The sequence below is a fragment of the Verticillium alfalfae genome, genomic scaffold (assembly GCF_000150825.1).
Source record: "Verticillium alfalfae VaMs.102 supercont1.1 genomic scaffold, whole genome shotgun sequence".
Classification (NCBI taxonomy): domain Eukaryota; kingdom Fungi; phylum Ascomycota; class Sordariomycetes; order Glomerellales; family Plectosphaerellaceae; genus Verticillium; species Verticillium alfalfae.
In genome coordinates, this window is record NW_003315038.1 from 1,967,172 (window position 1) to 1,989,604 (window position 22,433).

Here is a 22,433-nt window from a genome sequence, read left to right on the forward strand (position 1 = left end):
CATGAGCACAGGGCTTGTTAGCTGAGCAGCCCTAGGTGAACTGACGAGGTCCTCGCTGTCGTTTCTCCTGACCGACACTGATCCAATCCCGAAAGCTATCAGCGATGGGATAGTTATCTGTGCGGCTTCGAATTCTTTCAGGTTGGCCGTAACGAGACCAACCTGACCACCAAGGTCAAAACTCGCGCGGGCGTCCATGATCTTTCCTAATGTCAACAGACCAGGCCTATTATCTTCTGGTAGGTATTTTGCAACGATTGCCAGGCGTGCCAGTTCCTCGCCCAAGCCAGGCAGGCATTGAAGGTGCAACAAATGGCTGACTTTGATGTCGAATTGCTCCAAGTTAATTCGTAGAACAGCGCCTTTTCGCCTCTGTCTCAGCAGGGTATCGACCATGATCTCATTATCTCCTTGGTCGAACTTGGCCTTTGACGGTATAATAAGCTCAAGCAGCCGCTCCAGATCCTGGGCAGTAGGCGAGTTTTGGTAGTCGAAGCGAAGACTTCCCAGTGTCACCATGATCGGAGGATCACGCCAACTGTTTTTCAGATACGGGCCGGCGAGGCGTGCTTTGCTGATGGCGAAACCCATGCCGGATGCCCTACTGACCATCTTGATAGCGCTCGTCTCAAGGCCAACACTGCATTCCTTGCCACGGAGCTCAAGATTGAAGCCGCCAACTCTCATGTCAATCTTGTTTAGAGAGGAAGCAGACTTGTCATCCGGGTTGATAGGGGTGTCAAAATGAACGCCTCTGGGCCTCGATGGCGACTGGATCTGACTTTTGCTGGACGGCGAAGAACTTGCTGTCATGGAAGAGCTCATGTGCAGGAAACTGCTTAGTCCTCCGAACCAGCTGAAAGTTTCATCCAGCCTCCGCAAGTCGAGCTGTACAAGCAAAGGAAGGGTAGTAATTTCAGTTCGTATCGAGTCAAGCGTCTGGATGAGCTTCAAGGAGACATCCGCCCCCGGAGAAGGAAATTTATCCATGACAGATGTACGCATCTGCAGGCTCTGATCAAACGAAAGGATGTCGTCGGTAGCATAGCCCAGCCGAAATTTCTCGAGATCTATACTCGTCTCCGTTTTCGAACCAGAGCTTTCGATAGAGATGGAGAGTCTTTCCAAGACGCTTTGAAGAAGAGTCTCCGGTTGCAGATGTAGATCCCCTGATCCAAGAACTCGTTCTGCAGTGTCCGCAACCCTGCCTAACTGGTTAAGAAACACAAGAGATATTTTATCGACGGCGACTTTCACGGTGGATTTGTTTGTTGATTTTTCTTGCACCTTCTGAGGCTCGTCAACTCGACTGAGAGCTGGTCCTCCACGGACAGCTTCTAACAACTTGCCGACGACGGTAGCCAGCAGGAAAGCCAGTGAAGCATCAAATCTCACGGCAATTGGAGACAGGTTGACCTCGAAAGAATCATCGGCGTGTGATTCAGGCGGCTTGGGTGTGTGAGTCTGCGGTGCCTCACTGGCCTCCATGTTCGGAGAGGTGGAGTATACCGAGAATGCCCCAGGCACTTGCGGCGCAATAGATCGTGCCAGTCTTGGTGACGCTGTACGTTCGACTTGAGGGGCCGGCTGTACATGTATATGTTTGTGCATTGAAGGCACATAAATTGAGATGAGCGCAAGAGAAACTATCTCCTTCACCAGTCTCGTTGGGCCGCGCGGAGTTGGAATATCTTCCTGCACCAGACGTGATGGTTCGCTGAAAAAGGCAGCAGGATCGGGAGCTGATTCATCCTCAGTAATTTCGAGAATTTCCTCGTCCTCCAGTTGTGCAGATATTGGTGCTTCATATGCAGTAAGCAACTCGGACGTTCCAGGGGTGTTATCTGTAGCATCAGGCGGATGGACGCCATCATATTCCAGTGTGACTCGGGTGTCAGGCTCATCTTTCTTCAAGCCCGGCGATGACACTGGGCTCAACCCCGCGTCACCAGGCAAATATGATGGGAGTTGTTGGGAGGGTATTTGCTTCGACTCGGCCTGTGAAAACGCACTCATGTACATACTCTCGGCTTCCTCGTGAGTGAAGAGCTGTGACCTAGCCAGGTCATCGTCTTCCGAGGGCTCAGCCGCAGCTAGTCCTGTTGGACTGTCACTTCTTTGTTGCGCGTCGGCTGGAACATGAGGAGAGCTCTGGAGTGGACTTGACAGCGCTTCCTCGAGCAAGTCTGGCGGCGGCTCCGACGACCACTCACCCCATTCCACGCCATGAGCGTTGTCGCTAGGCTTCGATGCACTATAATTGTCGGCATGTGATCCCGGGAAATCTTCGTAAATCGAGGCTCGTGGTGTGTGTGTATTCTCGTCCTCTGGTCCAGGCTCATCTGCCAAATCATACGGTATTTGCAGCGCATCCTCGCTGTCACGTAAGAGAGCCTCGTCAATTTCGTTCAACTCGACGGAGTCTTCCATCGCGTCGTTGTGATGCATGCTGGGGTGAATAGCCAAATTATCGACGTGACTGCTGTGTCGCAGATCGGTCGCCTGAAGCGACGGCGGGGGTGGTGACGGCGTGGCGCGCTCGGAGAAAGATGGCGCTTGAGAAATGGCAGGCGATGTCATCGATGGGGACCGAGAGAAGCTCGAGAACACATTGGCTTCCGAGATGAGGTAGGCTCGTATGCGGGACAGGGCGATATGGCGTTTCCCCTCCTTGGGCTGGATCAGAGGATCGTCCTGATTATTGCTAAGCTCCGCCGTCACTCCCTCGACATCAATCTGATCGAGGGCGATCTGGAACGCCACGATATCAGAAGCGGATGTGCTGTCGTCGGAAGGGACTTCGACATCGAGCTGGAAGATGACGCCCCTAATCTGGATTTGAGTGCGGTCAATGATGCCTTGGAGGAAATCTGCCAGGAAAAACGGGAGCGAGAGTGCTTGGCCGGTGCCAAAGCCTGGCTCGTCTTCCTCGCTTGCGAAGCTATCCGCCGTGGCAACCGACGCTCCAAGATCTTGGGTCTCGGATGCCAGAGCTTCCTCGAGCTTCCTCTTCTCTGCCAGTGGTTGCGTTTCGAGAAACGAAGCTGCGAGATCAAGGGTATCTGGCACAACGTCCGGGCCGCCGCGCGTCTTCCTGACCGCCCTCTCTTTATTCTTATCTTCGTCGCCTCCAACAACACTGAGACGGATGTCGACACCGTCGACCTCGATGGTTATTGGGCTCGTGTAGAAGTCCATAGGAATGGTCACCGTCAGCTTGAGAACCTTGGCTCGTTGGAGCCGGAAGGCGGGAGGGAGGTTCAGCAGGCGTTCGAGTTTCTATAGGCCGAGCATGTCAGTCTTGCACCATGGGCGGAGGTGAGGGACCCGAGGAGTTGTGCGTACCTTGAGTCTCATGCCGACATCTTTGAACTCGAAGACAGTGTTCCGGCCTAGGGCGAACTCCAGGTTCTCGATGTCGAGCGTCTCCTCTTCCAAAAGCTCGAGCTTCGACAGGGCATACCGCAGCAGCCGCTTCGGCATGGTCGAGCTCCTGAAGCTCTGGAAGAAAGACGCCATATTTCAACGTGGATGGCTTTTCCGGATGATCTACAAGGCTGTGCCGGAGGGAGGGAGAGAGGTAGGTAGATCTCTTGGTCGGGGTGTTGGCGGGGTTGAGCTTAGACGATGTGGTGCCGTCAAGGTTGCTGTAGCCCAGTCGTTGCCACCTCAGGCCAACCCGCAAGAGCGGCAAAAGCTTAAACAGAAGGGCAGATAGCAGAGGCGGTAGGTCGTGCGGAAAAAGCGAGGCTGTCGTGACAGACACAGGATCCCTTAGCTGCCCCAGTGGCAACAGCCTGTGGTGTTGTTATCAGTTGACCCGCGGCCGAGAGCGGGGGTCACAGGTCATGGTGTGCTCGTCGTCATTTGGGGCCCAAAGTCTTCGCAGAGTCAGTGAGAAAATGGACGTCAAATGGCACAGCTCTTTCCCCTCGATCGCTACATCGGCGTAGCAGAAAAGCGAGGCCGGTATGTCAATAGGTTCAGGAGTAGAGCAGGAGTAGTAGAGAGGGTTTGGGTCGAGGAGACCAAAGGCAACTCCGGACAATGACGGATACCCCCAGGGCCTCAGGACCCATGGTCCGTGCTGTGTCTGGGGGTCGCTAGGCCGTGACGGTGACATCCTGCCACCCAAGTAGCGCCCCACAAGACACTCAGGACAGTCAGTCGGTAGGAGCATATGAGCTCGTGACTCCCTTGGCCGCGCTCTTCATGCTGTCTCCCCCTGGCCCGCTACCAGTCATGTCTCGAAGTCACTTGACAACAATTCTAACACTACACCACTTGACTATCTACCATATATGGGGCTGGGCCCATGCCTGTCTGACTTTGGTTACAAGCCAAGTTGGTCTCAAGTGGTCCTGGCATGGGGCCTTACATGCAGCTGTACTAGGTGCCTAGGTAGGTACCTATCTCAATGTCACCAGAAGCGACTTCGGCCAACGCCACACAGTCGACAGAGCACTCCACCGAAAGATGACCCACACGACTCTTTACCAGACATTTATCCCGAAATTTATTTCTAGCGTTTCCCTGTTGTTCTACATGGCGAAACAAACGGAACGAACTTCGATGGGTACGATGAGCCCCTATGGTGCTGCCTTGACAGTTTCTCTACGCTCGTGGGTCTCGCCCGTGCATCCTTGCTATTCTTCGCCCGACATTCTCGCCACTCCAGTATGCCCCCGTCGCTGTGCCCAGGGCGACAAACGGCGCCGTATGCTCCCCCGCAAGCCATAAACCGGCTTCGGGAAGCCCCTCACGCATGGCCCGAATATCGTCGTCACCCCGCGCGAGGCCCGTCTGGAAGTTGCAGTAGCTGCCGTTCCCTGCGAGATCATCATGGAGCCAATCCGTCGATAGGAAGGCAGTCGGTAAGCAATCTGCAGACGACTCGTCATACTGAGGCAATCGAGAGTAGTATGGTTTGAAGAAGATCCGAAGGAAATCGTCGCGTGTTTGCTTCGTCTCCAAACTACCGACCTGCTGCGTGATGAACCGAGACTCGTTTCCAAAGATGTAGAAGAGGAGCGTTGAATGCGAGGTTCCAAGACTTGGCGAAGCGAGTTCAACAGCCTCCTGGCTCCAACGTGTCGGGTTGGACTCCAGTGCATACTTTGGGGTGAGCCACTGGCCGAAGCCTTGCATAACACGCCCGGTCTTATCAGGGGTCAACCAGAACGGCTGAGGAAAACTAATATACACCTACCATTGTGTCAGCTCCAAGGCGGGAGAGTCTACTGCCTACCCCCGTTCTACTTACTTTCTCCAAGCACCCATAGCCTATGGCTGCAATACTTTGTTGGAGACGATCTGGTAGCAAGGGGTGAAAGGCATCCAGGTTCTTCTTCAGCCACCCTAGTGGAGCTGTGCAGACCACTTCATCGAATTCTAGGGTTTGGCCTTCCTCTGTATGGACCCGAGGCCTTGAGCTGCCCGACGTCCGTATATCAAACCTGGTGATCTTGGTGCCCAACATGATAGTCGCTTTCTCTTGGGCAGGTCTCGCGACCGTTTTCAGTATCTTACGGTAGGTGTCGGCGCAGAATAAGGTTCCTGTGGCGATGGTCAGTCTTGCAATGTCATGTTCCTGCTCTTCATTTTGGTACCCACCGCCATCGATGCACTCCTCGAGCCAGAAGAACCTGAGACTCTGGGTGGACACCGGACTACCCACGAAGGCGCCCCAGGACTCGGCCAACTGCAACACGATTGTGCGGGCCTTGAGGTGATCCGGTTCCGCGTCAGGTATGTGTTCTGGAAGTTTGCGACGAAAGAAGTCAAGAAGACTTTCCTCAGCAGGAATGTCAGGGCAGCGTGTATTGGAATGCTCAAAGGCCTCCTGAATTATCTTCCACATGATTTAAGAATATCGCTGGCTCTCCTGCCTTGCAAACAGGTTTCCATTTTCGTCAAACATGTGGGAGCTTTCATCCCAGGTACCGACAGCTGTGCCGCTAGCTTTGGCCAGATCAAGTATGGGGTTGTCGTCGGTTCCATGGATCCAGTTCGGGCCCAGATCGACCAAGTGGCCGTTGGGTAGCCGCTCCTGGGCGACACGGCCTCCAAGCCGGTCTCGGCCTTCGATGAGCGTGACCCGGAATCCATGCTGCAGGAGGACGTCGGCGCATCGCAGACCGGCGAGTCCCGCACCTATGACGGCTACGTGAAGAGGTTTCTTCGGTTCGTTCACCTCGCATGGAGCCTTCTTTACGAGTCAATGGTTCTGCTGTTTGAATACAGAGGTTGAGAGTACTGACGACACCTGATTTTCCCATGACGAGCGGTTGGAGAGCGTGCGAATGGTCGGTTTTCACGAGGCTTTGCGAGTGAAAGATCCAGGAAAGTCCCAGACGAGGCGCGATAGGTAGTACTGGTGCAGGACATGGAGTAAGCATCCAAATTGGCGTTGTGTTTTTTCTAATCTCTGGTAATACAAGGGTGATTTGGGAGAGATCGTAACTGTTCTGTGATACAGTGGTTTTGCATGCACGAGGCAGAGGAAGAAGGGCCCGGCGTGGTATTCTGGTCTCACAGAATACGCAAACTTCCGCAAACTGGGGCGACTGACGGTCGTCCGGCTGGACAGAGGAAGGATGGAGTACAGGGCTTGTCAGAGAGAGAACTCAGTACGCCGTATTGCCCAAAAGGGGGTGATGCCTGCAACGTACGTCCTGCTGGTATGACAATCTTACTCACACTGAGTGACCAGGCTGAGGTGCCATGCATCTCTGACAAGACTGAGATAGGTTTCTAGGTCACAATGGGAGTAATGAGCCCGATAGCCAGCAGCTGACGCACTGGATGCACTGGAACCAATGCCAACCGCAAGGAACAGGCACAGCACGTGGCCATAGTACCAGAGGGTCAGCCACCCTACAGACCATTGTCCACTGCCATGAAACGGGGTGATCAAGGCCTATGGTACTCCTCGCTGAGTCCATGTGGTCAAAGGGTTCATTCGCGGTCATCGTGAAGCATGCGAAAACGTATGCGAAAACCATGGGTATGCAACTGGGCACTGAACAAGGCATATGGATCAAATGGCCTGAAAGAAGAAGAAAACGCCCACTTACAACGTAGTATGGCGAATGAATGGGCGAAGTTTCTTGATGCGTTTCTGTGACAGGGCAAAGATCGGACAGGGTTGTGAAGCAGAGGTGCCTACATCACCAACCATGACCTGCTTGGTTTGGCCAAGCCACGGCATGGGCGTCGAGAAGGAGGTCACACTGCTGCCAAGAACTGGAGAAACCAGGGCCAGCGGATAATACCCCCCGCAAAACCGCAAAAGGGCTGGCTGGCTGCGGGGTCTCGGCTAGCTGCGGGGTGCTTAAGGACCTTCAGTGCCTACCCAGGTAGGTAGGTACCTCAGATTGATGAGGCATTCGATGTGCTCCGGATGCGTGTTCAAAAACCATGCCAACCGCACCATGAGCCTCTCGAACGCCGCGACCATGACAGTGCTACGCGTACAAGTGTGCCATGCGTCCGCCGGAAGGTTTACCAACGTTACATGAGGTGTACGTTGGTTCCAGCCTCCACACACACGAACACACACCACGTGAAGCAACTACTTGCGAGCCCGCTGTCTTATTTGCCCCATGCCCGCTTCGGTGGAGTGCTCAGGTGGGCTTATCCAATCACCAATCCCTTATTCTCAGCATGGCCAGTGCTCTCTCCATTCTCCAGACATGCCGAGGCTCGCTCACGCGCGGACTCGGCCCTCGCCGGTCCTCCCTGTCCAGAAGTCCCGAAACCTAACACGGCCGAGGGCCTGGGTCGTTTTAAATACCCATCACTTCCGTTTCTTGCGTCCCTACCGCGTTTCTCCGTCTTGTGCAGCTTCGCCGCAGTTTGAACTTCCTTCCAAACTCCCCGTCCCAACCAAACACAACACCGTCAAACATGGCTCCCTCACCCCCCACCGAAACCTACTCGCGCGACGATGTCGCCAAGAACAACCACAGCGACGCCCTGTGGACCATCATTGATTCCAAGGTCTACGACCTGACCGACTTCCTTGATGCCCACCCCGGTGGCGCAGCCGTCCTCCTCCAGGTCGCCGGCAAGGATGCCACGGCCGACTTTTACAACCTGCACCGCCACGAAGTCCTCACAAAGTACGACAAGACCCTCCTCATCGGCACCGTCGCCGGCGAGGCCCCGCAGGTCGTCCAGCCCGGCCCCGGAGAACTCTCCCAGGTCCCCTACGCCGAGCCCCTCTGGCTGACCCCGGCCTTCCGCTCGCCCTACTTCAACGATAGCCACCGCCGCCTGCAGCGCGCGATGCGTGAGTTCACCGACCGCTACGTCACCCCCGAGGCCCGCGAGTGCGAGGACTCTGGCGAGTACATCTCCCAGGCCCTCATCGACCGCATGTCCGCCGCCGGCGTCCTGCACATGCGTCTCGGTCCCGGCCCCCACCTTCACGGCGTCGAGCTGCTCGGGGGCGTCGTCGACGGCAAGGAGTTTGACTACTTTCACGACATGATTGTCAGCCAGGAGCTGTCCCGCACAGGCGCCCGTGGCTTCCAGGACGGTAACATGGCCGGCATGACCATTGGTCTCACTGTTGTGCTCAACTTCGCCAAGCCCGAGCTTCGCGACAGGATTTCCAAGGAGGTCTTCAGCGGCAAGAAGAAGATTTGCCTGGCCATCACAGAGGCCTTCGCTGGCAGTGATGTTGCTGGTATCCGTACGACAGCTAAGAAGACGGCAGATGGCAAGCACTACATAGTGAACGGCACGAAGAAGTGGATTACAAATGGTGTCTTCTCTGATTATTCTGTGGTCGCGGTACGTACCGAAAAGGGCCTGAGCGTCTTGTTGGTCGAGCACGGAGACGGCGTCGAGGCCAAGCAGATCAAGACGAGCTACTCCACAACAGCAGGCACGGCATACATCACGTACGATGACGTGAAGGTGCCTGTTGAGAATCTTTTGGGCGCGGAGAACAATGGCATCCACGTTGTGCTGAGCAACTTTAACCACGAGAGGTGGAACATGGCCAGTGAGTCGCACCCGCGGAACCCCTGCCCCTAAGCTGTGGTCTTTTGAATACTGACCAAGAATAGGCGCCACGGTCCGCAACTGCAGGCTCGTCGTCGAGGAGTCCCTCAAGTGGGCTAACCAGCGACTCGTTTTTGGCAAGCGTCTCATCGAGCAGCCCGTTATCAGGCAGAAGCTTGCCAAGATGATCGCCCTCACCGAAGCCAACCAGTCCTGGCTCGAGACCATCACGTACCAGATGTGCAACATGCCCTACAAGGAGCAATCCAAGCATCTCGGCGGTCCCATCGGTCTCCTCAAAATGTCTACAACACGCGCCGCCCATGAGATTGCCGACGAGGCCGTCCAGATCTGGGGTGGTCGTGGCCTGACAAGGACCGGTATGGGCCGTATTATTGAGGGCTTCAACAGGGGCGTCAAGTTCGACGCCATCCTGGGAGGCGCCGAGGAGGTGCTCGGCGACTTGGGTGTGAGACAGGCTTTGCGGCACATGCCCAAGGAGAGGCTGTAAGTGTTGGCTGAGGGCTCGGAGAAAATCCTGTACAAGACATTGTTGGGTAGATCATGCCCATGGCCACATAGCGAATTTGTTACAACTTGTCATGGCTGAAATGTTGATGTGTTCGAGTCGTGGTGATTTCGTTGCTTCATCAGCCCCAAGGTTAAGGCTTCTTGTCGCGAGGGAACCATGGCGATTTCTGTGAGGCTGTTCAATGCTCGGGCACGCGTGCTGACCTGAACACCATACAAAATGATCCACGTAAGCCAGGGTGGTATCAACGGCAGCAGTGCTTCCCACACCCCCGCTGTGAGGATGATCAGTGCCGTCACATCGTACAAATCCACCCAGACGAGGGAAGAGGGGGGTTTGCTTACCGAGGCGAACCTCGCCTGCAACGTACAGCATCACCAGAGACAATCACCAACAACGACATCACAATTGTGCAACGCAGACTTCGCATTCCCTGTCTTGATCCTGACGGGAACCACCGTCTGGGATCATCCACCGCCAAGAAAGCAGCAGCGAGCTCTGCCACTCCCCCAACCGCCATGTCCGCCCAGGTCCGAATCCACCAGAATCGAAAGCGAGTTTCGAAAACGATCCACCCGCAAGCGTCCCCGTTTCGTTCGTGCCATCATCATCCAACGATTCGGTCATCTTGGGCCGATAGCCAAGATGCATCGTAATCGAGCGCGAGAGGTATCATGTTGTGCGTGAGAAAGAAGTCCGTGATTCATGCTTTTCTGAGACAAGAAAAACTTTTCCGTTTGTGCCGATATCGTTTACCGTGTGCCGTGTGGTCGTCGAAAGAGGGGAAGACCAGTATACATAGCTGTCAAAACAAACAGCGCTCGTCGGAGAACTCGAGTCCGTGTCGCGGCGAAGCCATAGCAATGGCTTTCACAGCGAGCATTCATTCTTGCCGTCCATTCCGGACAGAAGTTGACTCTTCACCGACAAGTCTCAGTCCCTTAAGCGGAAGGGCACTGGGACTGGATGTGGCCGGGCTGCTGGCACTTGTAGCAGATCTTGTCACCACCCTCACCGCCCTTGGGGCAGTCACGAGAGAAATGGCCGTTCTCGCCGCAGTTGTAGCACTTGGAGCCGTTGGTGCAGTCACCTATCCTGGGTCAGCGAACACTTTCATAGATAAGAAAGCACCGAACCTACGAGACATGTGGCCGAAGCCGCCGCACGAGTAGCAGGTCTTGGGAGCACCGTAGCCGCCGCCACCAGAGTAGCCGCCAGCACCGCCGCCGTAGCCGCCGCCGAAGCCACCGCCGGCCTTGGGGCACTGGCGGGCCATGTGGCCGAGCTCACCGCACTGGACAGCGTGTTAGCACGGATGAGTCGCGTCGTGAGCAAGACAGAAAACATACCTTGTAGCACTCACCGCCACCGCCGCCGCCGCCACCCATGGAGCCACCGGACTGGGGGCAGTCACGGCTGATGTGGCCGGGCTGGCCGCAGCGGTAGCAAGACTTGTTGTCCTTAGGGCCGTCAGGGCACTCACGGCTCAGGTGGCCCTCGTTGCCACAGTTGTAGCTATTCATGGTGAGCAACTAAAAGCGGGAATGTCGTTGAAGGCGACTCACCACTTAGCGGGACCCTTCTGGGGGCACTCGCGGGCCTTGTAGAGGTTAGTGGATGATCATGTCAGTTCGTAAGGTCGTCTGTGGTCATACCTGGTGGCCAACGACACCGCCTGAAAGGACCATTAGTGTCTACAACTTCTTCAGGAATTATAACGTGCTGGAACTTACAGGTGTAGCAGGTGCGAGGAGCGGGAGCAGAACCCTGGTAATCCATTGTGAAGATTGTTGAGGTGTTTGATTCTGAGATCAAAGTCAGCGGCCGTTGTTGAGGAATAATTGTCGCCAAGCAAGACAATGATAGCCGCAGGAGGGAACCCAAAGCGTGTGACGACAGCATATTGACTCGCGTCGGATACAAGCGAGCAACTGTTCTGGCCTAAAGGTCTTTGTGGAGGCGATCATGTTGGGATTTTGTAACAGTCCGCGGCTTGAATCACTTGAACCAGGCAGCATCCGGCACGCTTCCCTACATGAACGAAAGAGGTGGGAAAGATGTAGGCGATCGTCATCCGACATACTTAGGAGTGGCTGGTGACTGTGAAAGAAAGTGGAGAGGAATCCCGATGCCCGTGACTTGAGCAAAGAACGGCGAGATGGTTTATGAGGGGGTTATGATGGTTTTTAGTGGGAGAGAGAAAAAAGTGGTGGGTGATGGTGCGGCAAGGAAAGAGGCTGAGATAGGAAGAAATGGCATAGGCAAGCGGAAATAATGTGGCAGGAGCGAGAAAGCAGTTGCATGCACAGGACTGCAGTAGCAGGTGAAGTGGCAGCAGGTGCGGCGTGAAGCGACAGGAATTTCTTGAGTCTCTTCAGACCGCCTTGTGGATCAATTCCTGGAGGCTGCTTCCCATGCCTTGCCTGGTGGGGTGGGAGAAAATATTGGCTGACATGGCAGGGCAGGTGCACTGGACGCCAGTATCCGCGATCCAGGCATGTCGACGTGCTTGTCCAACGCAATGCAGTACGTGACCGCGAACGCAACGTTTTGGGATGTTCCAGTAGTAGTAGTGAGGCGGGCGAGGGCAGAGGAACAAACTGGCGGGGGTGTCGTAGAGAAGAGATCTTGATCAGATCTGATCGATAATGCCTGTATCAAAGGATACTGGGGCTAGGTGACGAGACAGGAACATGGTAGCAAGAAGTCCACTTACAGGTAGGTTGAGTATGAGGGTGTAGGATGGAGAGAACGACTCGATGAATTGATCGTACTCTTGGGTATCTTGCTTCTCAGACGTTCAACAGGATCGGGAGATGAAGTGGTCGGGCGGGAAAAGTGAGATCGGGCAGTCCTTTGTAGGAAAAAAACAGAGATTTAGTCTGTAGTGGGGTATCCTGGCAGGTCTGGGCGGGCAGCCCGCCTTCCTTGTCCACGCGCCGTGTGATGCGCCGCGGTACAGCGTTCTCAAAATCGCCGAGGGGCTCCTCTAGCCCTCGTTCTCGCTTGCACTGGGATGAACAGACTGGAGCCCAGCTGGTCCCTTGCAGAAGTGTGACCTCACACTGTCCGTTTTCGCCCCCTTCTGCACCAAGACCCATCAAACCGCCACCAGTTTGCCACAAGAGACAGTGGCAGTACGAGAACACGACACTGGTCTGCCCCGCCATTTGCGGTGAAGACCCAGTGAAGACCCAGTGACAGCCTGCGTCGCAGCATGAGCTCGGGAAGCCCTCAACCCTTTACTGATGAACTCTACAACCAACTATGGAAAGAGACTAGTAGACATGCTATTTCAGATCACATGCGCCACGTATCATGTTGATCAAAATCAGTGGCTACTGTCAATGGTATAATCAGTCAAGCTTCCCAGCAGCGTCGACTCTGTCCGAAATGTTGCCATCGGCACGATTGACTTGAAGAACCAATCGGCAACGGCGGAGAAGCCTCCACATGATGAATATGGCTTTTGACTTTTCGCTGCCATTTTAACGGTTGCGAGGGCCAAACCCCAGACAGAGACATGCGGCTGAACACGAAACCAGCCCGGCCAAGTGGTAAAACTAGGGTCCTTACCCGCTAGCACCGCCGTTCTCTTGTGATCCATCGTACGAAACGTGCTCTATGGACATTACCCGATCACGAATAACCACCAATGCATTTCCCAAGCAAAGCATCACCTGGTCGAAAGCAGCCCTGTAGTCTCGTGAATGGCTTAGCGGCACGCGTAGGACCCATCAGCATTTATTGGGCTCGGTCTTTGCCCAGGTTGGTGAGGGGCCCGTGAACGCGGGGTGCGCTTGGTGGGGCACCTGGGCCACCTGTCGGCCTCTCCTCGAAGGATCTTGGAAGACCTTGACCGTGCTTCAACGTCAGGGTTTAGAGGCCTTGATTCGAAAGAGAAGACTTTTGGTGTGCCGAATGGTAGATTGACATAACCAAGCTGCGTGTTGATAGAGTGAAAGATGTGACAATTGGAGATGATTCTGTTACAGCAACGCACCGAGAGAGGCTGAGATGAACCTGTCACAGGCTGTCAGTCACGGTGGGTGGGGTGTCCATGAAACACGTGATGTGGCGCGCCACGGTTCGCCTCAACGCGTCAGAGCTCCCTCCATTGTGTGTGCATCGCGCCTCAGGCCTGGTGTGTGCAGCACACCTCGATTTGTTGGACGACCTGCTGACAGCCCAACACGACGAGGTAGGCGCAATCATGGCGAGCTGGTTCGAGAAAGGCCGTCCTGCCATTTTGGAGGCCTTGACAGCTGCGTGTAACCAGATCGATATGGATCTTCGGGCTGGTGAGCGGTCCCGACCACACAGCTTTCAATTCCGACTGGCTGATGCTGATTGTTACAGAGCTTAATGAGCAAGAACGAAGGCGCAAGAATGGACTCGACGAAGAGCTCGAGTTGCTGAAGCGGCGCTCCGCGACTGTCGATCGCCTTGAGGCAGAAAACCGCCATCTTCGTGCCAGCCTGCTGCAGTATCAGACAGAGTTCACACCTGCCAGCAGAGTTCCCAGAGATGTCGCGCCTCGACCCACGATGGCAAGCATTACGCCCAATCCGCGAAGCGAATCGCCCATAGCTACTTCGGACACGCCATCAAAGCTGCCCATCGAAGCCTCGGAATCGAGAAGGTCTCTGCTTGTAAAGAGCCATCAATTGCAGAAGAAGTTTGATGCCCTCGATTCGAACTACAGGCGGCTGATGTCGGCATATAATAAGAAGAAGGACGAGCTTAGCCGTCGCGAAGGGCACGTCACTCAGCTAGAAGCGAAGATCGAGGCGTTACAGCACCAGGTTCATAGGGCCGCCGTGGCTATACACCACGACGACGACGACGACGGCGATGATGCGCTTGCTCTCGAGCCGAGTAGACTGACCACCAGAGCCTCCAGTCATGTACCGCCCAGCGCTCCGCCTATCGATGCGACCGCTAGTGTCAGCTTTTCTTCAGATCCTGGAGTGGATACGGGCTCAAGAGAGCTCAGTGTTGCCCGAGCAATCCCACCACTGTCCCGCTCCACGACCTCCGCGAAGGCGTCTCCCGCTGAAGAAGAATTCCTGAACTTTGCTCCAATCTGTGCTGAGGTGGAGCTGCCGCCTTTGCCACGCCCAGCTGATTCTGTCAAGACCTTGAAGATTAAAGTCGAACCTTCGTCAGACGGTCCGATACTTGTGATGGAGCGAGCAGTGGCAAAGCGAAAGAGCGTGGCCACAACGGAGGAGCCGCCTTCGCGTCGTGTCAAGACCGAGTTCTCGCGATCTAGTTCTATTGCCGATTCAGGTCAGAACTTAGTACTGCACCAAGACAGTCTTGACCTTGATGAGGTCGGACGAAAACTGAGCACGCCGCGGAAGAACAGGTTCCTCGTCGATGCTCTTGTAGCTGCTCCCGGACATGCCAGCGGATCGAGGACGCTGAACAATGGAGTTCTGATACGACCGGATGATGGCGAATCACGAGCGACGAGGACTGTTTTGCCCTCCTCAGCATTGACGCCCATCAACCCCAATGCGCGCACGATGAGACCATTGGCAACCAAGTCTGCGGGCAAGGCTCCTACCAAAGGGCTGACACAAGGAATAGGATCCTTGGCAGAGGACGGCAACCTTTATCAGAGAGCGGTTCGGAAACAGGCCAATCGTGATTCGGTACAAACCCCCCGAGGTGGTAGTCGTCTGAATAGGCTTCTAAACACGCCGGGCTCAGGGGAGAAGCCAACAGTCGAGCGTTATGCTCCTCGGCCACTGCGTTCTGGGGCTGATACTTCCCTTGCCCATCTCGGGGCACCCGGGCGACGGGAGCTGCCATTCGGACGGGAGAGCGCAGGTCGGTCCTCCAAGGAAGACAGCAACAGAGCGGCTGCCACCAACCTTCAGCGACATGTGGAGCAAGCCGAGGACAAAAGGCAGGAAGACCAAGTTCGAGGGTCGCTGCGCTTGAAACAGGCAGCAGATCTTCGTCTGGAAGATTTCAAGGTGAACCCCAGGTTCAACAATGGGCAGGACTACGCCTTCTCCGAAGTGATCCGCGGCAAAGACGACCGAGCTTGCTTGCCTGGCTGTACCGACATGTCGTGCTGCGGCAAGCAGTTCCGCGGTCTGGCTTTAGCGCAGCGCGGAAACAGGAATGTCGCGGAGGATACGAAGTTGTTTGAAAAGTTTCTCGGCGATGGCATCAGCAGGATATGGAGCATGTCCAAAGAGGAGAAGGAGGAATTGTGGGTAGAAGCAAAAACATGGGAGCTGGCTGAGCAGATGGGCAAGCACCGTCACAGGTACGCGCGAAGGGCTTCGCCTCCAGGATTCTGGAACACGGAGTTTCCGAGCACGCAGGAGGTGGAAGCAGAGAAGGCAGAAGCAGAGAAGAGGCAGAGGCAGATGGTTGTGGATCGATACAGGGAGTCTATGAGACCTGGGGGACGGTGGGTTTTCCGAGACGAATGAGTGGTGACCACGAGACGAGCGAACAGACGGCCAAAGGAGCAACAGTGGATGGATTGGGCGAACCTTGAACCTTAGCTAAGCATAATGGTATTGCCGTCAGAGATAAGTTGTCAGTGTAAAAAAAGCAAAGCGCAGCTAGACAATACCGTGTGGTCAGCTGTCTCCTGCCTGGTAATAAGTGCCTGGGCTGGGGGTGAAGCTCCGTCACAGAAGGCTCTTGGAAGCTTCACGCAACAAGGGGTCCGTGCGTCACAGTCGACTCTGGGGTCCTGACGCATCGTGTCTGACTAATCCTCGGCTCTCCAACTCTCCTTCCACTGGTGCTCTGAACCAACCGGCGAACGGTAATTTTTCGACCGCCAACCCAGCTCGCGGTTCCCTCCCGGACACGCTTGCTCCCTCCCACTCGTGCAGCAGTCTGTCACGGCCAACACCCCCCCCCCCCTTTCCTTTACCCTTCGTGCGGTACTTTTATTCAGAAAATACTTTGAGTTCCCTCATCGGCGGTGATCGCGGTGACCACAGTCATTTCTGAGCTTTGGCAACAGCATCAGAGGCGGCACGCGGCACGACCCGTCAGCTTTGGGGGGGCATCTTGCATAATAATCACCTCCTACGACGACATCCGATCGCGGCCATCCACGACGGCACCCGAACATCAGCTCGACAAGTACCTGAATTGCGCCTTCTTGGGAACTGCTACCTTTGTCTGATCTCTCTCATCAACGGCGCGCGAGACCGAACCGAGCAGTGACGGTCCTCGCGGTGGACAGTCACTGCCCATACGCGACTCCCACGCCGGCAGGATGAGCCATCGTCATCTGCCGGCTGGGCAACCCATGCCGGGGGGTGGAGCGCCAGCGGTGAACGGTGCTGGCGACATGGGCCCTGTGCCTGGCCATGGCGCGCACATTGTTCACGGCGGACATGGTGGGCATGGAGGACACGGAAACTCGAGGAGGCGGCCGCCGCCGCCGCCCTCCTATGTTCCGCAGTATCATCAGCAACACCATCAGCAGCACCAACACATCCCGCCCATGTATCCCAACTACATGAACCCCTATGCAGGCGGCCAGCAATTCTACCAGCAGCTGCCGCCACAGTACCAGAACGGGGGCATGCCCACTGCCTATATGCAGCACTACCAGCAGCCATACATGCGCTCGCCTCCGGCTATGCAGCAGTTTGTCCCCATGGCTGGCGTCAGTGTCCCTCAGCCTTACCCTCGACAGCACCAGCAGTCTCCTGCTCTCGCGACTCCCTACCAGCCTCCTCCCATGCCCTCTGCCATTGCGCCACACACGCCCACTTCGACGCACTCGTCCCATATCATGGCAGAGGCGTCTGCCCTCTCTTCCGCGTCACCCGCGACATCCCAGATCGAACAGGGGCGAGCGCTCGCCCCTGCCCAAGAGGAGTTGGTCCAGCCAGAAACGGCCGCGCCTGCACCTCCTGTGCGACAGCCCACTCCCGAGCCCGCTGAGCCTAAGGAGCCCTTCCGAGCACCGGTATGTTGATAACCCACGCACGCCCTAGTGATCCGGAGCAGCTCTTCTGATGACCCCCGTAGCTTCCATGGCTTTCCCGGCCCGATCTCGATTTCCCCAAACACACGCGCGTCAAGCGGCGCAAGCGAGCGCCCCTAGTCTCGGCCGACAAGGGAGTCACACTCCCCAGCGATGGCAATGGTCCCCTGAGCGAGTCAGCCGATCACGTCTGTACAGATGCCGCCGTCACGGACGAGTCACAGGTATCAGCTGGCACGGCATCCACACTTTCGGCGGCTTCGACTCCTGCGACTCCCCATGCCAATGCTGCTTCGACATCTCATACTAACTCAACGGAGACCACGACTCAGAACACGAGGCCTGTCACAAGCGGCTCCGGCGCTTCTACTTCGCAGAGCCCCGCCCCTTCGTCGTCACGTCCCGTCGTACCCGTTGTTCCGGCCATTCCCAAAGGCAGCCCGAAGACTACCACGACAGGCGCCGAAGCGTCCTCCGAGGTTACCAAAGAACCCGCTGCCCAGGACGCGCCGAGCGAGACACCTTCTGCTGATGTCCCGTCCGAGGAAAAAGCCCAGGAGCCGAGCGAGGAGGCTCGCAAGTCTACCCCACGCGCACCGCCGTCAAGCTGGAGTGCCCTGTTCGCGAAAAACGCTGCTGCCGCAGCAGCTGCCAAGAACCGGAACGCTCAGAACGGCGCAGCCGGTCAAGGGATTAACGGCACTTCTCCTGACGATGTGGACAGGCCATTCGACTCCACCTTCCCTTCCGACAACAGCGTGAACACAATTGCTGCGGCGCTGAGAGCATACCGTGTTCGCAACCCCGAGAAAGTCAAGTATGTTGAGCCAAGGGGCTTGGTCAATATCGGGAACATGTGTTACATGAATTCTGTAGGTCTTTCCAGTGGTAAGGGTGATCATGGCCTGTGCTAATACAGTCAGGTCCTTCAAGTTCTTCTTTTCTGCGTGCCTTTCTACGACTTCCTGGACCAAATCAGCGAAAAGGTCCCTTTGAGTTTCAAGAGCCAAACACCCATCCTGGACGCAATGTAAGTTGAAGAGTTCCTCGTCACGGCTGTCTCATATTGACGAGTTGCAGGATCCTATTCATGAGGGGATTCCAGGTGATCACTCTGGCGACTCGGTGGCCAACTTCGAAAGCTCCTGAAGAACGAGGAGCTCGAACAGTACGGAACTTCATTTACTCCTGAATTCATTTACCAGGCCATCGAGCCCGACAAGCGTTTTGAAAATATGAGGGTAAGTCTATTCGTCTCGTCCTGAAATGGCCAGCTCATTGACGACTCGCAGCGTGGTCATCAGCAGGATGCCGAGGAGTTCTTTGGTCTTCTTCTGCAGTCTCTTGATGATGAGTGCGCTAAGGTGATGGGCGTCGCTTCTGGCAACGCCCCTCATCCTGCGCCGGCATCGGCGAACGCAGACGCGACGGCAGACGGCTGGCTTGAAGTTGGCGCCAAGCAGCGTGCCGCTGTGACACGTTCGTCCGGAGCCAGCTCGTCGACCCCTATCACCCAGATCTTCGGCGGCTTGTTGCGATCCGAATTGCGCGTCACTGGCAAGCAGGACTCAATTACGACAGAACCGTACCAGGCTCTACAGCTTGACATTGGGGCAAACGACGTGAGAAACGTTGTGGATGCTCTGAAGAGGCTGACGGCGCATGAGAAGCTTGAGGGCTCTGGATTCAACTCCCCCCACGGAAAGAACGCAACTGTTGTCAAGCAGACGCTGATCGACACACTGCCTCCAGTGCTCATCCTGCACCTAAAGCGCTTCCATTTCGATGCTGAGGGCGGCACCACAAAGATCTGGAAGAAGGTCGGCTATCCCCTCGAGCTCGAGATTCCCGTGCAGGCTCTTGCCAGGCAGTGGCGGGCCAGCAACAAGGGAGGCGAGGGGCCCAAGTACAAGCTCATCGCCGTTGTGTACCATCATGGCAAGCATGCCAACGGAGGTCATTACACTGCAGATGTAAGACGTCAAGACGAGCATGAGTGGATTCGCTTGGACGACACAGTCATTCGACGAGTCAGGAGCGAGGACGTGGCCGAGGTTGGTGAGGAGGAGCCTGCAAAGGCGACGACGCAGGCCTCAGGTTCTCGCGACGTCTCGACGAACAGGTTTGGCGCCATGAACGATGACGATGCCGGTGATCGTGGCGAGTGGACATCGGTGGACAAGACCAACGGAAACAAGAACCGCTGGAGCGCCGTCGCTAACGGAGCTGCCTCGCAGTCTCGTGGCAAACAGGTCAAGGAGAGCGTGAAAGATAACAAGGTGGCATACCTACTCTTCTACCAGCGTGTCTAGGTATCCTATCACACGTGGCGTTGGGGAGGGCGGGTTCGGTGTTCAGGTCTCGAGACCGTGGACTGGCAGGCTCGCTTCGGCTTATATCTTCTTGGCGATGGCGTCTGGTCATCGTCTTGGAAGCAGCAGCCCTGATTTCTCTTTGGGGAGGGAGGGGTTTGGTGTGCGCAAGGATAGGGACATTTGGGTTGCTGACGAGGCTCGGACGACGAAGGCGGCAACGAGGTCTGCGATGCAGCCTATCGCTACGGTGTCCTCTGCTATCAATTCATATCAGGCGACGAGGGACGCTTGAGTACTGCCTGGAGGCTAGGGAGGACTGACAATGGATAATCTGTGTCGAAAAGAGTCGGGTCAGGTGATGGCAATCAAAGGTCCAAACCGCAGGGCTCAGTTCTTGTAGCAATAAGTCACTTGTAACATAAGAGCATGTTTGAACATATCTTGCTGATGGTTTTTTTTTTTGTGATGTTGGTGATTGCTTGCTCTTGAGGACCAGCAGTATGCCCTTCAAGTGTGGAGTCATTGGTGCGTATTGATGTTCACTCCCCGTCAGGTTTGGTTAACCACTCATCATTACTACTACCACCACCACTACAGCAACAAAACAAGCGGCAAACGCAATCTTCCTGCCAAAAACATCAAGTAGCACGATAACCTGCCCAGATAGCCCATCATGTCCATTGCCGACATCCCCTCCCCCCTGCCGACATATCTCTACAAGATCATCCCCTCGGCACCTCCCCCCACGCTCCCCCAAGAATGGCCCCTCTCTGACCTTGACCGCAAAGACGGCTACATCCACCTCAGCACGGCACGCCAGGTATGGGAAAAAAAAAACATCCTCTTTCGTATTGTCTTCTTTGTTCTCTGTTATCTTCATTATTTTCTATTACCGCTCCGGGGTTTTATGCATGCCCCCAATACTTTTTACCCCCCCGCCCCCGCTAGGCTACCGGCTGACTGTGTGCGCGTGCGCGCATCCCACCCACAGGTCCCCGTCACAGCGGGCCTCTTCTTCAAGGGAGCACCAGTCGCTCTGGGTCCTCAAGCTGCGCCTGGCGAGCTTCGCGGCGGGGAACCTCCGCTGGGAGGCTGCTGGGTCGGACGTCTACCCGCACCTGTACGGGCAGAACTTTGGCGCGTCGGAGATTATCGACGCCCAGGAGCTGCGGCGCGGCGAGGCGCAGGTATGGGGGGATGCGCTGGAGGGGGAGGTCTGGCTCGAGTGAGCGTGCGGGCGAGCTACCTACTGACAGCAAGGTGCACGGTCTGTTTGGCCGGCCGCTTATGGCCTGACGGCGCCGGGTGTGAAAGGATAAAGGGGAGGACAGAGCCACACAGGTGTGATGCGAGAGTGCGAGTAAACAAGGGGAGAAGCAAGCTTGTGCGTTTTGGTGATCCGTTTATTTCCCTTCCCTGTCCCTTGGTATAAACTACAGCAGCTCTAGACAATCAAGTCTGCTCTCCCATAGCCGTCATATGATACAGCAAAGCAAGCAAGTCCCCCCTTCTGATTGTCGCTCAGATCAACGGTCCTCCCAATCCAATCGTCGTCGTTTCACACATGAACGAACCTCTGTTCTCAACCACAAGAGGCTCTTCAGATTGCTCATCCGCGCACTTCTAAATCGCAGACGCGTTGTCCGCCTCGGCAAGCCACAGTTTCGACAAATTCTTCGACAACCCCAGACGTAAGATCCGCAGGACATCCTTGCTCGTCGCGCTGGCGAGGAGGCCGCTGCGCCAGTCCCAGCCGCGCCGGACGTTGCTCCCAAACTTGACGCTGCTGCCACCGCTGACCGAGCGATGCAGTTGGCTCGCGAGCATCGAGCTGCCATCCATGACATACGAGCTGGAGCCGCTAAGGCCGCCGGTGCTCTTGCGCATGAGGTCGTGCGGGGACGAGCCCTTGAGTCCTTGGGCCGAAGCGAGAACGAGCTTGAAGTATTCGTCGGCAGCGTCGAAGACTGTCGGTGAGACTGTCTCGATGTCCTCGACTGCTTTGAGAAGAGTGTGTATCTGGTCGAGAGTGATGATGGCCTCAGACGAACCCTGGTTGATGAAGGGAAGGGCCTCGCCAAGGAGGGCAAGGAGGAAATCCTCACTGACGACCGCATCTCTTGACTCGTCGTAGAGCCCACCGCGGATATTGTCATCAGAGCTGGCGACGACAGCCACAAGGGCCGAGGCAGCCTGTCGACGAATGTTCAGAGACTTGTACGAAGACATGTTGGCGAGACCTTCTGTATCGCGTAGCTCGTAGAACTTGCGGAGAGTGGCGTAACCGCTGAGCATGCGGCCGAGAAGCTGCGCAGCCTCGAGGTCTTGCTTGGCGTACTGCTCGAGTGTTTGCGAGCGCTCCGTAAGAAGTCGGTGGAGATGGTCGTCAAGATCGTTCGTCGGGGGGAACACAGTGGACTGGAGCAGGGAGTAGGACATGAGCAAATTGAGCACCTCGCGAACCTTTTCCCGGCCGGTGCGCAAGCGCATAGTACCAGAGAGCCTCGCCGTACCGATGCGAGTCCTTCGCCAAGTCTCGGCAAAGTCTGAATGTGTAGTGGTGGCTTGTGCGCTCATAGCAGTGGGGAATCCC

At 56.0% G+C, this 22,433-nt stretch overlaps 8 protein-coding genes across 8 annotated transcripts in view; 4 read left to right on the forward strand and 4 right to left on the reverse strand.

The window, feature by feature from the left end:
• The window catches only part of VDBG_00587 (Atg2p), a gene marked incomplete at both ends in the record, with an annotated part of 6,381 nt that extends 2,862 nt beyond the window's left edge, over positions 1–3,519 (reverse strand). The window contains 2 exons of the mRNA XM_003008859.1: positions 46–3,279; positions 3,346–3,519. Of these exons, the coding sequence (XP_003008905.1) occupies positions 46–3,279; positions 3,346–3,519 (3,408 nt within the window). The remainder of the gene's footprint in view (positions 1–45; positions 3,280–3,345) is intronic.
• A 1,095-nt stretch (positions 3,520–4,614) lies between these two features.
• Positions 4,615–5,860, reverse strand: VDBG_00588 (ATPAO3; the record flags this gene model as incomplete). Its single annotated transcript, XM_003008860.1, has 3 exons — positions 4,615–5,205; positions 5,264–5,556; positions 5,614–5,860. 3 exons carry the CDS (start codon positions 5,858–5,860, stop codon positions 4,615–4,617), a joined length of 1,131 nt encoding a protein of 376 aa, XP_003008906.1.
• Positions 5,861–7,908: 2,048 nt separating this feature from the next.
• Positions 7,909–9,523, forward strand: VDBG_00589 (medium-chain specific acyl-CoA dehydrogenase; the record flags this gene model as incomplete). The annotated part of the gene is made up of 2 exons (XM_003008861.1): positions 7,909–9,013; positions 9,078–9,523. The coding sequence occupies 2 exons, from the start codon at positions 7,909–7,911 to the stop codon at positions 9,521–9,523; spliced, it is 1,551 nt and encodes a 516-aa protein (XP_003008907.1).
• A 424-nt stretch (positions 9,524–9,947) lies between these two features.
• VDBG_00590 (cellular nucleic acid-binding protein) lies at positions 9,948–11,323 on the reverse strand (the record flags this gene model as incomplete). Its single annotated transcript, XM_003008862.1, has 6 exons — positions 9,948–10,634; positions 10,685–10,838; positions 10,894–11,059; positions 11,110–11,144; positions 11,200–11,219; positions 11,278–11,323. 6 exons carry the CDS (start codon positions 11,321–11,323, stop codon positions 10,486–10,488), a joined length of 570 nt encoding a protein of 189 aa, XP_003008908.1.
• A 2,434-nt stretch (positions 11,324–13,757) lies between these two features.
• VDBG_00591 (conserved hypothetical protein) lies at positions 13,758–16,097 on the forward strand (the record flags this gene model as incomplete). The annotated part of the gene is made up of 2 exons (XM_003008863.1): positions 13,758–13,845; positions 13,904–16,097. 2 exons carry the CDS (start codon positions 13,758–13,760, stop codon positions 15,997–15,999), a joined length of 2,184 nt encoding a protein of 727 aa, XP_003008909.1.
• Positions 16,098–16,838: 741 nt separating this feature from the next.
• VDBG_00592 (ubiquitin carboxyl-terminal hydrolase) lies at positions 16,839–19,837 on the forward strand (the record flags this gene model as incomplete). Its single annotated transcript, XM_003008864.1, has 5 exons — positions 16,839–17,507; positions 17,570–18,397; positions 18,505–18,555; positions 18,695–18,766; positions 18,818–19,837. 5 exons carry the CDS (start codon positions 16,839–16,841, stop codon positions 19,835–19,837), a joined length of 2,640 nt encoding a protein of 879 aa, XP_003008910.1.
• Positions 19,838–20,513: 676 nt separating this feature from the next.
• Positions 20,514–21,069, forward strand: VDBG_00593 (predicted protein; the record flags this gene model as incomplete). Its single annotated transcript, XM_003008865.1, has 2 exons — positions 20,514–20,660; positions 20,845–21,069. 2 exons carry the CDS (start codon positions 20,514–20,516, stop codon positions 21,067–21,069), a joined length of 372 nt encoding a protein of 123 aa, XP_003008911.1.
• A 394-nt stretch (positions 21,070–21,463) lies between these two features.
• VDBG_00594 (conserved hypothetical protein) overlaps positions 21,464–22,433 on the reverse strand; it is a gene marked incomplete at both ends in the record, with an annotated part of 3,403 nt that continues 2,433 nt past the window's right edge. Inside the window, one exon of the mRNA XM_003008866.1 lies at positions 21,464–22,386. Coding sequence (XP_003008912.1) covers positions 21,464–22,386 — 923 coding nt within the window. The remainder of the gene's footprint in view (positions 22,387–22,433) is intronic.